The sequence below is a fragment of the Gopherus evgoodei genome, chromosome 8 (genome assembly GCF_007399415.2).
Source record: "Gopherus evgoodei ecotype Sinaloan lineage chromosome 8, rGopEvg1_v1.p, whole genome shotgun sequence".
Classification (NCBI taxonomy): Eukaryota; Metazoa; Chordata; order Testudines; family Testudinidae; genus Gopherus; species Gopherus evgoodei.
In genome coordinates, this window is record NC_044329.1 from 67,348,683 (window position 1) to 67,362,372 (window position 13,690).

The following is a 13,690-nucleotide window of genomic DNA, read 5'->3' on the forward strand; positions in this document are numbered from 1 at the left end:
GCATATTAAACAAGTTGCTGTCCTCATGCATTGAGTGGTCATTAACAAATACAGAGCTCTTCACATCACGTCACTCTTAGATGATCCTACTGGCTAAAACAGACAAGAGATTGACAAGGAAAGGAAAGGATTGCAAACAAAAATGTGTCCAGTTTTCACGGACTGGAAGAATGTCTCCTCAATGTCGGACATTAGAGAGTTCAACAGTGGCCATTGAAATCAGGAGGTGTTGTCCTCTGTAACATAACAGGCCATTCATCTTTGAACCCAAGAGCAATCAGGAATCTCATGTGGTTTCAGTACAGAAAGAAAAATGCAAAAGTACCACTGAGTGCAGAATTCACATTTGGATATGCTCTCATCAATAGCAGCATTCATAATTGGTCATAACAGGATCACTTGAACTCTGTACTTATAATTCTCAATACCCAGATGGATACTGAGGACTATGGTTAGCACTTCTGACCTCATGCTGTGTAGTATGATGACACAATGTCTTTTGTGCAGAATCTCAGCATATGCAGTTTTATGTGCATGTTCTCTCTACTGTCCCAATGTAATTTTCTGCTTCTCCACCGGCCATTCATCTGTCTCAAGCTGTTGTAAGGTTGGGTCATTTTGTATTTATTGTTTGAAGTTAAGTTTATTTTGGAAATGCTCATTAACCTTCCTGTAGTGTCGTCTTTTTACTATTATAAGGCACTCTTGAAAGCATGTTCATTTCAAGAAGTTCCTTCCTCAGTCTGTATTTCACATTTATAATAAGCATTTTTGCAGTTTCATTACCATTTCCTGAAAGTTGTGTGGTGCATTTGTAACTCGCTATTCCCACTGTGTTGTTGGGGAGGGGACCCTTTTTGAACAGTTGCTCTTAAGCTGGAGCTGATTAGGTCAGATATAGGCATCCAGCCCATTTCCAGGCAGGCTACATTCATTAGTATGCAGGCACTTGAACATCTTAAACTGGGGTAAGAATGCTCAACAAACAGACTAAGGGCAAAATATCATGATCATCTTATAAAGTTCTAGCAAAGTACCACTGAGCATGCTGAGTGGGAAAACAGCCACTTAAATGTACTGCATGCATTCAGTATAGCAGACAGTTTGTTGCCCTTATACAGACACACAAGTGGCAAGAGAAAGAGCTAACGAGTCTTTCTGAGAGGAGTAGGGAAATGACTGCAATGAAAAAAAATTCTAGTCAGGGCATGTGCTGGACACACAGCTCAACCAACTGCATTTACTTAATGATAGGTCAGTGATTATAGGGCTCTCTGAAAATTATTTTTATTGAAAATACTGTTTTTGCACCCAATATAGGGTTATAATAGTATGTGTTTTTATTGTGAGGCAGCTTTTTTTTAATTAACAAAATGTGATTAGTTGATTTCTCTCCTCAGACAATGCTGATACCCTTGTTGGGATTTGTTTACTTTAGCTGCTTTATTCCACCTATCAGCAAGACTGGTTTACACAAGGCTATTTCAAACACATTGGTACATAGTTATACAATAATGTAAGTAAAAACACAAAATGGATCAATATTTAAGGTTATAGCCAATAAACAGATGTATCATAATTACAGACTAAGATATCTAACTAAGATTTATCCTAAGCGTATGTCTATGCTTTGAGGTGATTCCCAGCTCAAGGAGAAAGACTTGTGTTAGTTCAGCTAACACTCTAAAAACAAACTGGAGGCACAGCTGCATGAGCGGTGGGAGGGAATAGCTGCCCCAAGTGTTTGCCTAGCTGACACTATAGGCACAAACTTGGGGTGACTAGCCCTGCCCATCACTCACGCTGCCACAGCTACACTCTCTTCTTAATGCACTAGCTTAATTAGAGCTAATATGCGTATGTCTCCTCAAGCTGGGAATCACACCCCCAGATCACAGAGTAGACATTCCTTATGAAAATTATCCTGGAATGTAAACACTAGCTACTGTAACCCTACAGTAGAATCAGAAATCATATATTTTGAGATTAATAAAGAGCCTTAGATCTCAGTTGATGAAAAAACCACAAGGGTAGGGGGCTGTCCTGCAAGATATATCTAAAACTCACATAAAACACAACAGAACTATGCTCAAATTGAAAAAGAAATGTGGCAATTGTTTTTGATTGTGGCTATCTTCCTATATACATTTATAGGCAGAAATTGATCGAAGTCGAATTAAATCATAAACCATTAGAAGCATGTTGAATAAACCAATGTGCAAAGCATAGCAGAGACACAGGTTATTTTGCACAACTATTGGATTAATTCAATATCTGGACTATTTTTTGTACTGTGTTGTGGAGTGAATTCTTGTTGTTCAGATAATAACTATATACTGTATACACAAACTTTCATTTACAATAGAAATAATGCATCACAGTAGCTGAAGTTCCTTTGAAAAAAACAGATTATGTTTTTCAGATATTCTGCTTAGTCAATCAGCATAGTATTCTGTATGACAAGGGAGGTTTTCGCAATGAGTTATGATCCCTTTCTACTTTGTCCAATTTCTGCCCCTAAATACATTACAAAACTGTTCACAACCAGAAAATTGCCAACATATCTTTTTCAATTTGAGGATGCTCATATAGAGACAGATTCTACCAGCCTTAATCATGTTGAGGAGTACTTACTAGATAAATAGTCATGTGACTAGGGGCACCAGAATCTGGCTCATCTTGACATGAAATTGCATCTGCTTTATAATAATGCAGCAAGAAATCTCCACCTCTCCAAATCCTTGACTATAAAAGCTTTGCCAGTAGATCATGGATAGGTAAGTGATGAAATGTGATTGTTATTCTTCCCCTTTCTTTTCCTAATTCCTTACATCGTAGATTCATAGATTTTAAGGCATGGATCATCTAGTTTAACTTCCTGTATAACACAAACCATTGAATTTGGCCCAGACACTCCTGTTTTGAACCCAGTAATTTGTGTTTCACTAAAGCATATCTTCCAAAAAGGCCTTGATTTCAAGACATCAAGAGATGAAGAATCCACCACTTCCTCTGGCTGTTTGTTCCAATGGTTAGAAATTTGTGTGTCTTATTTCTCATTTGAATTCATCTGGTTTTCACTTCCAGACATTGGGTTCTATGCCTCTTTCTGTTATATTAAAAGTTCTCTTTAGTACCTGGTATCCATGAAGGTAAAACAATGCAATCAACTTATTCCTTGCACTTCTTTTAGATAGCTAAACAGAATGAGCTCCTTAAGTCTCTCACTGTAAGACATATTTTCCAGACCTCAAATAATGTGTGTGTCTTTTTTCTACATCCTCTCTAAAATGTGAACACTAGAACTGGATGCAGTAATTCTGGTATTGGTCTCATCAATGCCTTATCCAGAGGTAAAAATCACCTCCCTACTTCTACTCACTACTCCCCTGCTTATACATCCAAGGATTGCATTAGCTCTTTTTGCGACAGCATCACCTAGGTGCTCACGGTCAGGTGTTTTTCCACTATGATCCCTAAATCCTTTTCAGAGAGAGTCACTACTTTCCAGGATACAGTATACATAATAATTGTGTCTTTATATTACTGTAGCACCTAGGAACATTAGAGTGGACCAGGACTATAGCTGGCTAGCTAGCTAGAAGTAACAGAATATGTAGTATAACATTAACAAAAGCTGATCTTTACAAAATGGTTCTGGACGCCATCCATATTTAGTACACTCTGCATCAGAGCTTTCACAGAATGTATATCCTGCGTTACAGGTAAACTGCAATTGTTCATTCTCCCTGTAAACTCTCTTTGGCATCATTAAGTTTCCATTATTAATTCTCGGTGGCTGGCAGGTTCTCTCTAAAGATAATAGAAATAAAATCCATAAACATCTGTAATGCCTGATTGAGAAGAATACACTCATTAGAAAACAATTACAAAACTTAATTTTGATGTGACTGTTTTAGAATTATGCTAATGAGGAAATAGTAAATCTGTGTTTCAGCACAGAATTTAAATGAGCACAGTAAGGTAAGGGCTTATCTACAAATGAAAATGTATTCAGAATAAGGGAGGTTATGAATTTAAAGTGGATTAACCACTCTGAAATAACTCCCTGTGTAGAAAACCCATAAGAATATAAAAGCCCATCTAGACCATGGGATAGATTTCATGAATCTTTCTTCAGCTCTTGAAAATCTATTTGCAGGTTGGGGTAAATATACAGAAGAGAAAGTCAGCCTAATGGCATAAAAACAGCAGCCCTCTGCAGCAGCTTTAAACAACCAACATATTAAATACCACTTTTCCACATCTGAATTACAAGGAAGGCGGGGGTGCCAAAGCTGCAAAAGTTAGGTAGCACTGACAGTGTGAGTAACCCACTAATGTTCTTGTCATCTGTCAAACTGAACTCTACCCATTTCCTAAGTAAATACTTCACAATCAGTTAACATATAACAATTTCAGGACTCTGAAAACTCAATGGACCCAATATTAAATGGAGTAAGTATGACTGGAACACACATATTGGTATCATCTCTATTTACAAAACAAATTAAGAAACAAAAGAGTGGTTTATCTGGCCAGGTTAGGTTGAGTAAAGCACAATCCATCATGATTGCTCCAGCTTTTAGATGCTGCAAGAATACCAATAATTGGAAGCATAGTTGGTTTTGACAATAAATATCAAGTGTCATATAGAGTCAAACTGTTTGCAGGTTAGTTTGTTAATTTAAAAAAATAGGTAATGATGCATGCATGTGACAATGTAGCAGTAAAAAACGATACTTCATTATATGTGTCTCACTCTGCACAGGGGAAAGATTAATTCCTTTCTTTGATAAAAACATATTATTAGCAAAAAAACATTCTGGCTGATTAACTGCAGAGCCATTGAACCACCAAATTAGGAAAAGAGAGAATGCAACATCTCCTGATATCTCAGCACCCAAAGAGGTGGAAAGATGTAAAGTGGAGCTTTCCAAGGACAGGTCTTAACTGGACATGATGCAGCTGCACCAATGCAGTTGTGTTGCAGGAAAACACTAAATCTCTTGCCAGTTTACCAAGAATAGCCTATTCAGAAAACGCTATTTATATTGTTGGAGCCTCTTTTTCCTATATGTGTTTATCTCCCTCCCCTCTCTTGCAGGATTTGTAGGATCTAAGATTTTTTTTGGTTTGGAGCAGGATAAAAATGCCAGAAACAATGCAAGAGAGGGTGGGAGTGGGTATTGCAGGGCAGGATGGGAGTGGAATTTAAATAATAGTCCCACAGAGGGCTCTAGAGGAAGGTAATAATCAATGTGAGCAAAGATATCACAATCGGGTCCTAAAGAGTTTTAGACAGGCAAATATTAAATAAAAATCAGTTTGTAAAAAAGATTATGTTGTAGACTCCATTTACCTTCATAGTGGGAGAGTTCTGGGGTATACAGCCCAAGGGATTTTTAAAGTTTACTCCTTTAACCCTCAGAGCTTAGCATCAGTATGCTCCAAAAAGAGCAAGGCACCCTCAAAGGGACTTAACTTTAAGTCTTTTGATTTTGGTGTTGCACCTTGATGCCCCTACTTTTCCCTCTCATTGGCAGAGGATACTACCAGGCATCCCAGGGGAGAGGGGAAATGAACTCAGTCTTGGGAGGTATATAATACTTGCCCTTTATAAAGTGTGGAAAAGGGATGCAGGGGTCTACCACAGTCCCTTAACTGGGGCCTTGTCTACACCACAAAGTTGCAGCGCTGGTGAGGGAGTTATAGCGCTGCAACTTAGGAGGTGTATACATCTGCAGGACATCACCAGCGCTGCAACTCCCTATTTGCAGCGCTGGCCGTACACCCGTTGAAACTCGGGTGTAGAGGATCCAGCGCTGGTGATCCAGCGCTGGTCATCAGGGGTAAACACTCACCAGCGTTTTTCTTGACCTCCGTGGAATAAACAGGTATCCCAGCATACCAGAGGAAGCCTCTCTGGTAATCAAGCAGGTCTCCTTCCCCGCGGTTTGCAGGGGGGTTCGGGGAACGTGAGAGCAAACCGCGGGGAAGCAGGTCTCCTTCCCCGCGGTTTGCTCTCGCGTTCCCCAACCCCCGTGCAAGCAGATCTCCTTCCCCACGGTTTGCAGGAGGGTTCGGGGAACGCGACAGCACACCGCGGGGAAGGAGATCTGCTTGCACGGGGGTTCAAAAAACACCGGAGCAAACCGCTGGGAAGGAGACCTGCTTGCAGGGGGGTTCGGGGAACACCGGAGCAAACCGTTGGGAAGGAGACCTGCTTGCACGGGGGTTCGGGGAACGCGACAGCACACCGCGGGGAAGGAGATCTGCTTGGGGGGGAGGTGTTCGGGGAACACTGGAGCAAACCGCGGGGAAGGAGACCTGCTTCCCCGCGGTTTGCTCTCGCGTTCCCCTAACCCCCCTTGAAGCCGCCCTACAGCGCTGCAGTGTGGCCACATCTAACACCACTTGCAGCGCTGGTTGCTGTAAGTGTAACCACTCTGCAGCGCTGGCCTTATACAGCTGTACTAATACAGCTGTAACAACCAGCGCTGCAAAATTGTAGATGTAGACATACCCTGGGTCTATAATGGCCTCAACGAGAGGCAGGGCCACTCTGGAAGTACCTGCATTGTCTAAAGTATTGGCCGGGTGGTGAGAGGATTCTTTTACTTCCTCCACCTGTATGCCAGATTTAAGGCAGCCCTCTAACAATTCTTACTGTGCCTTATAGTCATCTGGAGGAGGCAACATGTCCCTTCCTGAGCCTGCCTCATCAGAGGAGGAGGAAAAGGACACCAGCACTAGCTGTGGATGCTCTTGCTCTATTTTTTGATCTACAGGGTACTGTTGAGCTGGCTTTTGATATCCGGTACCAGGCTTAGTGCCAGAGTCAGGAATGGCTGCTGCCCAATGGATAGGTACCTCACACCTTTCTGATGCCACTGAATAGACATGCCTGGAATACAATCTGGAAATGGGGCGGGGGGAACCCGGGACTCCAAAAAGGCCACTGGACAGGTGGAGGCCCTTAGTGATCTCCCGGTGAACCACTCGATAGTACTCCTGTGACAGAGTCTATGGAGGGGTAGTAAGAGCAGCTCCAAGGATGGGAGATATAGGACCCAACCCCTGATTCAGAAGACAATAACTTTCCTTTCATTGACAACAGAGCCACTATTCCAGATGACAACAGCATTCAGTGCTAAGGTGGAGAAACCCACAGTGAAGTGAGTGTTGCCAGTTTTCCTTCTGATAATATGGAAGGGCAAACTGCCAGAGGCACGTGAGGCTGGTGCAGTACTGAGCACTGAAGTGATCCTGCTGTTTTTCCTGTGTCTGTTTCCATGGATACTGTCAAATCTTGTACCACCAATGATATCGGCACTGACAGGGTCAAGAAGTGCCTGGCAGCCACAAACACCTCTGTCCGTAGTCGGTACCGATATAGTGTTGGTACAGTGCAATGTCATAGATATAGAAGGAGTTCCTTCTAACTCCAGACTTCATGGAATCTGCCTGGCTGACAGAGTCAATGGTGCCATCTTCTGCAGTACCTGAGCAGAGGGGGGTTTACATTTAAACTGCACTCTTATCCCCATGCCTAGCATACTTCCATGCCAGGGACCTCCACCTTACAGCAGTCTGCTTCTTATGCCTCTTCCTAGGTACTGGGGCTGGTGAACGATGCTGGGACTCAGACACAGCAAGAGATGCACTTCTTACAACACCGAGACACTCAGTGCTTTGTCTGACCGACCTGGCTCAGTCAGAGCTCTCAAGGCTGCCTCCATCAGTTGAAACTTTAGCCTGACTTCATGATCTGTCTTCATGCTCGGCTTAAAGTCTCTGCAAATTTGGTAACACTCCCCAATATGAGCTTCCCCAAGCCACTTCCAGAAACTTGAGTGTGGGTCACTCATGGGCATAACCTTGTTACAGGAAAAGCAGGCCTTGAAGCCTGCTGACTGAGGCATCCCTTGGCACTTGGAATCAACCAAAACTCTCAGATAGGGTAAAAACTTAATTTACTAATTAACACTAATAACCTTAATAATACTAAACTATTTACAATAAATACAAGAGAACACAGTCCACTGAAAGTATTTGCAAAAGCAAGAAGAACAGTTCCAGTTATAGTCCTGGGCAATAAGAAGGAACTGAGGGGACTTGGGATTGGCTGGGCCCTTTATACCAGCACCAGTGGGCAGGTCCACTGACTGGGGGGACAAAGGGCACAATTGCCCAGGGTCCTGGGTGATCTAAAAGGGCCCGGGGCCCCAGGCCAACCCTGCCGGCAACACAGTGCAGCTAAGGCAGGCTTCCTGCCAGCCGTCACTCTGTGCCGCTCCGGGAAGCATCCAGAATGTCCCTATCATCCCTGGGGGGAGTGAGGGGTCTCTGCCCACTGCCCCCACCTCAAGCACCAACTCAGTAGCTCCCACTGGCCAGGAACTGCAGCCAATGGGAGCTGCAGGGGCAGTGCCTGCAGACAGGGGTGGCGCCTGCGGGCAGTGGCATGCAGTGACCTCCCCGCCCACCCCACCCCCGCCTAGGAACCACTGCCAGAGGGGTGTGCAGGTCACTTTCGGAAGCTGTCTGAGGTAAGCGCCGACCACCTGAGCCCCTCCTGTACCCCAAGCCTAGAACCTAAAGCCTGCCGTAGCCTAGAGCCTGCACCCAAACTCCCTCCCAGAGTCCTCACCTCCTCCCGCACCCAAACTTCCTCTCAGAGCCCGACTCCTCACACACACACATCCGTATCCACACTCCATCCCAGAGCCTGCATTCCACACCCCCTCCTGCAGCCCAACCCACTGCACCAGCCAAGTGAAAGTGAGTTAGGGTGGGGAAGAATGAGTGACAGAGGGAGCGGGGATGGATTGAGCCGGGGGCAGGGCCTTGGAGAAGGGCAAGGGTCTTTGGGTTTGCACAATTGGCAACCATCCTGGGCAGGCATGTGGAAGCCCTGGCTGGCCTGGAAGAGCGTGCGCAGCTAGCAACTCACTGGGCACCAGCAAGCGCAGGCACAGCATCGCCTAAATGTCAGGCAGACTGTGTCCATGTGGGTGCGGCTTGTGCATGCTTGGGGGACTGTCATAAACAGCTAGTTAAGGGTTAATGTCTCTTTTACCTGTAAAGGGTTAACAAACAGGGAACCAAAAACACCTGACCAGAGGACCAATCAGGAAACAAGATACTTTCAAATCTCAGTGGAGGGAAGCCTTTGTTTGTGTTTTGGGGTTTGGCTTTGTTCTCTCTGGGTCCTGAAAGGGACTAGACATGCAACCAGGTTTCTTGCCAGTCTCCCTGCTACAGTCTCTTATATATTCAGAATAGTGAATATTAAGTAGGAAAGGCGGTTATAGTCTTTTGACTGTTTTCTGTATTTGCAAATGTGGAGTTTGCTGGAAGTATTTTAAATTGTATTTTGCTGGGGGAGGGGGAGGCTTCTCTCTAGTGTCTATAAGCTGAAAGACCCTGTAACTTTTACTATCTAAATTACAGAGACAGCTTTTACTTTTTCTTTCTTTCTTTTTATTAAAAGTTTTGCTTTTTAAGACCTGTTTGATTTTTTCCCCTTGTTGAGTCTCAAGGGAATTGAGTCTGTACTTAACAGGAAAGGAGAAGGGAGGGGAGAAGGGTGGAATCCCTTTGTTTTAGATTCATGGTGCTTGAATTTGACTATCTCTCCAGGATAGCCCAAGGAAGGAAAGCCTGAGAAGGAGAGAGAAGGGGTTTGAATTACAGTGATCTTCCAGGGTAACCCAGGGAGGGAAAGCTTAGGAGAGGCACTGGTGAGGGAAAGAGTTTACTTTCCTTGTGTTAAGATCCAGGGGGTCTGGGTCTTGGGGGTCCCCAGGGAAGGTTTTGAGGGGACCAGAGTGTATCAGGCACTCCAAGTTCTGATTGGTGGCAGCGCTACAAGTACTAAGCTGGTAATTAAGCTTAGAGAAATTCATGCTGGTACCCCAACTTTTGGACTCTAAGGTTCAGATTGGGGAAGTATACCATAACATGGTGGCCTGGGCAGGCATGAGGAAGCCCTGGCCGGCCTGGAAGAGCGTGGGCAGCTGGCAACTCGCTGGACACCAGCAAGCTCAGGCGCAGCATTGCCTAAATGTCAGGCAGACTGCGTCCATGTGGGTGCAGCTTGTGCATGCTTGGGGGACCATTAACTGTTCTGCCCTGGGGCCCAGAATTGTTGTGGGAGGGCCTACCAGTGGCATGTGGCAGTGAGTGGAATGCACATCACTCAAAGAAGAACTAAACTAAACACTTTTCAAGGCACTAAGAATGGAGAAAACCCCGGATCCGAATGGACTGGAGCGGATCATTTTCATTTGACACAGAGGTTGGAAGTAACTGAGGTGATAAGGGGCACTGCACCCCCTTATATAGCTTTGCCCTGAGAAACATGTGGAGATGCTGAGGGGAGGGGTAATTACGGATGTGTGTGAGCGCTCCAAAGGACACTGCTTGAAGGAGGTTCTACAGTTAGGTACCACCAGGTGACACAATACCCCATGGCTGGGAATATGCAGAGACCAAAGGGTGTGAGATGAACTTCCAACATCATGAAAATAGATATGTAAGGACCCTATTTCTGAACCCCTTGCCCAGACAAAAAACCTCCTCACTGTAATGACTGAAGGGAGAGAACGGATTGGAGAAGGGAGCTCTTTGTAATGACAAGAGCACTCTGTGAATTCTAATAGCCTAAAAGGACAGAAGGCAAGCACCACTTTTATGTTTTAAAAATATATTATAAATTACTGTTCTTAGCTTCTTGCAAACAAGATTTATTGTCCTGCCAATAGGTTTGGTTTTTTTTTCCTTTTGGCAAACACTGATTCCTCCCAATCCCCTCTGTATTTGAAATTATCAGTGTGTGAGTTGGCTATTTCTTGTTTCTGAATCAACATTTTCAGTGATGTCAGCCCAGACATGAAACAGTCCAGACATGAAACCTTGTTATATTATGTTCCTTCTTGTCCCCCTCAGCAGCAAGGGGCAAAACTTGGTCAGTGTCTATTTTAATTCAAAGTCATCTATCTAATCTATTTGTTCTAGCTGTCAGACCCATCTGTGTGGTATCTCAGTGCCCATAATAATAATATTGTACGAAAGAATTAACTAGGTTCTTTAAAGTTAGATCAAGTCACTCATTGTACCTTTGCATATAGGTTTTTGGGTCCACTTCTCAGCTCCAAATGTAACATCTGGTGATCCTCTTATAATAAAACCAGAATGGCCCTGATAATGTACTGTTTCACCAGGTTCATAACTATCCTTCACTCTACTTTCAGTTTGAGCATTGAAAACATTTGGAATACCTTGGCATGGTGTATCGAAAAGATAGGCATGGAAGATTAAAATGAGCAAAACCATCCCACAAACCACCTTATGTAATTAAGCCCTTTGTAACACAGTATATAACCACATAAAGACCACTAATTTTAAATTAAGCCTGCAACCAGAACCTACAAACATGCAGTAAAATGTAGGTGGGCAATGAAACTTACAACATGAGCACTGGTAAAAATCTGTCCAAAAATTAAACAAACACCAGAGCTAAATACACTAGGAGTTCATTTAGTTGATGATGACATTTAGTTCCTGCCTCTGTGTGAGACCAACATTTACAGTTGCTTCTGTTCTTCTGGACATCTTATGCAGTGGCGGAGAGAGTCTCTGTGATACAGCCAATAACTGAATCCATATCTCCTGAGTCCCAGTTGGGAGCTTTTAAAAACTAAAACTACACAAGAACAAACAAAATCAACCAACCAAATATCCTGAAGCCAGAAGCTTTCTTAAAGACTCTCAGCCAGAAAACTAAGATTTCACAGAACTCTGGATCAATCTACAGAATCATTCTTTCCTATAATTCAACTTCCACTTGAGACCTATTGCCCTTTCCACTAAAAAAACTGCTTTTGAAAAATCTACACAATGTAATTACTAACACAGAGGAGTTGTGATCCATTTTTCCATCTCACAAATAATCTCAGGTATTCTATGTAACATGAAGCCAGCATTACAACTGTACATTAACGCAGTGCCATTCCAATAAGTCACTGGTCCTGATTGCTTCTGATTTTCTAGACTGAAAATATCACCATTTTCTATGGAAAGTGGCTGCAAAAATGATTTTTCTTCTATTTGGAAAAAACAAAATAAAATGAGTATGCTGTATGCACACAGAGTCTAAAACTGAAAGAGAAAGAAACAGCAAACTGAAATGACAGTAAATTGTGATCATTTTCTGCACAGAGCACAGTCAACTTCATGCCCCCTTATTGGTTGATGTAATAAGCAGTGATGGTGGTGTTGGACATGATGAGAGTGAATGGATGGAAGAAATGCTTAACACATGCTCTATACTGTGTGAATCTGCAGGATCATAGAATATCAAGGTTAGAAGGGACCTCAGGAGGTCATCTTGTCCAACCCCCTGCTCAAAGCAGCATGAATCCCCAGAGAGATTTTTACTCCAGTTCCCTAAATGGCCCCCTCAAGGGCTGAACTCACAACCCTGGATTTAGCAGGCCAATGCTCAAACCACTGAGATACACTTCCTCCCCCCTCACCCTAGTTGATGTGCCTCCTGGATTCACAAGGGGTCCAAGTCTCTTGCATCATGTACTCACCCAGCCAGCAAGTGATGCACCCGTGACTATCATGACGAGGGAGGATGAGAGGAAAGACATCCCAGCACAAACCTGTCTCAGGTCTGTCCACTACTGGAGGGAGGAGAACACCTCGGAGGGGGTGGGGGGAAGGGATTATAAACAGAATGTCCAAGGTATGTTGCATGGGTGAATAGACTCTGAAGCCATATCTGAAGACAGCACAGGCAGAAGCGAGCAAAGGCAGTGATGTATATGCAGGTGCCATGTGGCTCAGGAAGGATAGGCAAGTCCTGATTGGACTATTGACCACTCAGGTGCTGAGCTCCTGTAGGGTCTGGAACCTGTTCCTTGGTAGGTAAGCCTGGGCTGAGACAGCATCAATGGAGGCCCCTATGAAATCTAGGGACTGTGTGGGAACCAAAATAGATTTTTCAACATTTACACTTACTCTCAGGGAGAAAAGGAGTCTAAGTAACATGGAGGTCAAAGTTCAAGCCTCATCCCTGGATCATGCTGCTATCACAGCCAGTATGCAAGATAAGGGAATATTAGGACCATGACACCGTAGGTGGGCTGCTACAACAGAGAAAACTTTGGTCGTCACTCATGGAGCAATGGCGAGTCCAAACAAACGGACTCTGTATTGAAAGTGCTGAGGACCTACTGTGAATCTCAAGAGAACCTTCTGTGGATGGATGTCTATAGGAAAATAGGTCTTCTGCATAGCAAGAGCCATAAAGCACATGCCTCTTTCTGGTGATGGTATGACGGCTGCTAAAGTGACCATATGAAACTTGGGCTTGCAGAAAAAGCAATTCAGGCTGTGGAAGTCCAGAACTGGTCTCCACCTGCCCTTCTTCTTGGGTATCAGAAAATAAGTTGAATAAAACCCTGTGCCCTAATAGAACATATTCCTCCAGCCTATCACTCACCTTTGCAGCAGGGAGTCTACTTAAAGAGCAAGGATGCTCTTCTGAGAGGGATTGGGACAGGGGATGTGAATGAGGTAGCATTTTGACTTGATTGTATAGCCATGTTGAATGACATTCAGGACCCACTTTTCCATTGTTATCATACTCCAAGCTGGTAAAAAGAGTGCTAGATGA

At 43.8% G+C, this 13,690-nt stretch overlaps 1 protein-coding gene across 1 annotated transcript in view; it reads right to left on the minus strand.

The window, feature by feature from the left end:
• LOC115656768 (complement factor H-like) overlaps positions 1-7,781 on the minus strand; it is a 151,230-nt gene extending 143,449 nt beyond the window's left edge. The window contains exons 1-3 of the mRNA XM_030573916.1: positions 7,709-7,781; positions 7,392-7,505; positions 3,645-3,813 (exon numbers count right to left, since the gene is read on the minus strand). Of these exons, the coding sequence (XP_030429776.1) occupies positions 3,645-3,813; positions 7,392-7,505; positions 7,709-7,781 (356 nt within the window). The remainder of the gene's footprint in view (positions 1-3,644; positions 3,814-7,391; positions 7,506-7,708) is intronic.
• Between the last annotated feature and the right edge of the window lie 5,909 nt (positions 7,782-13,690).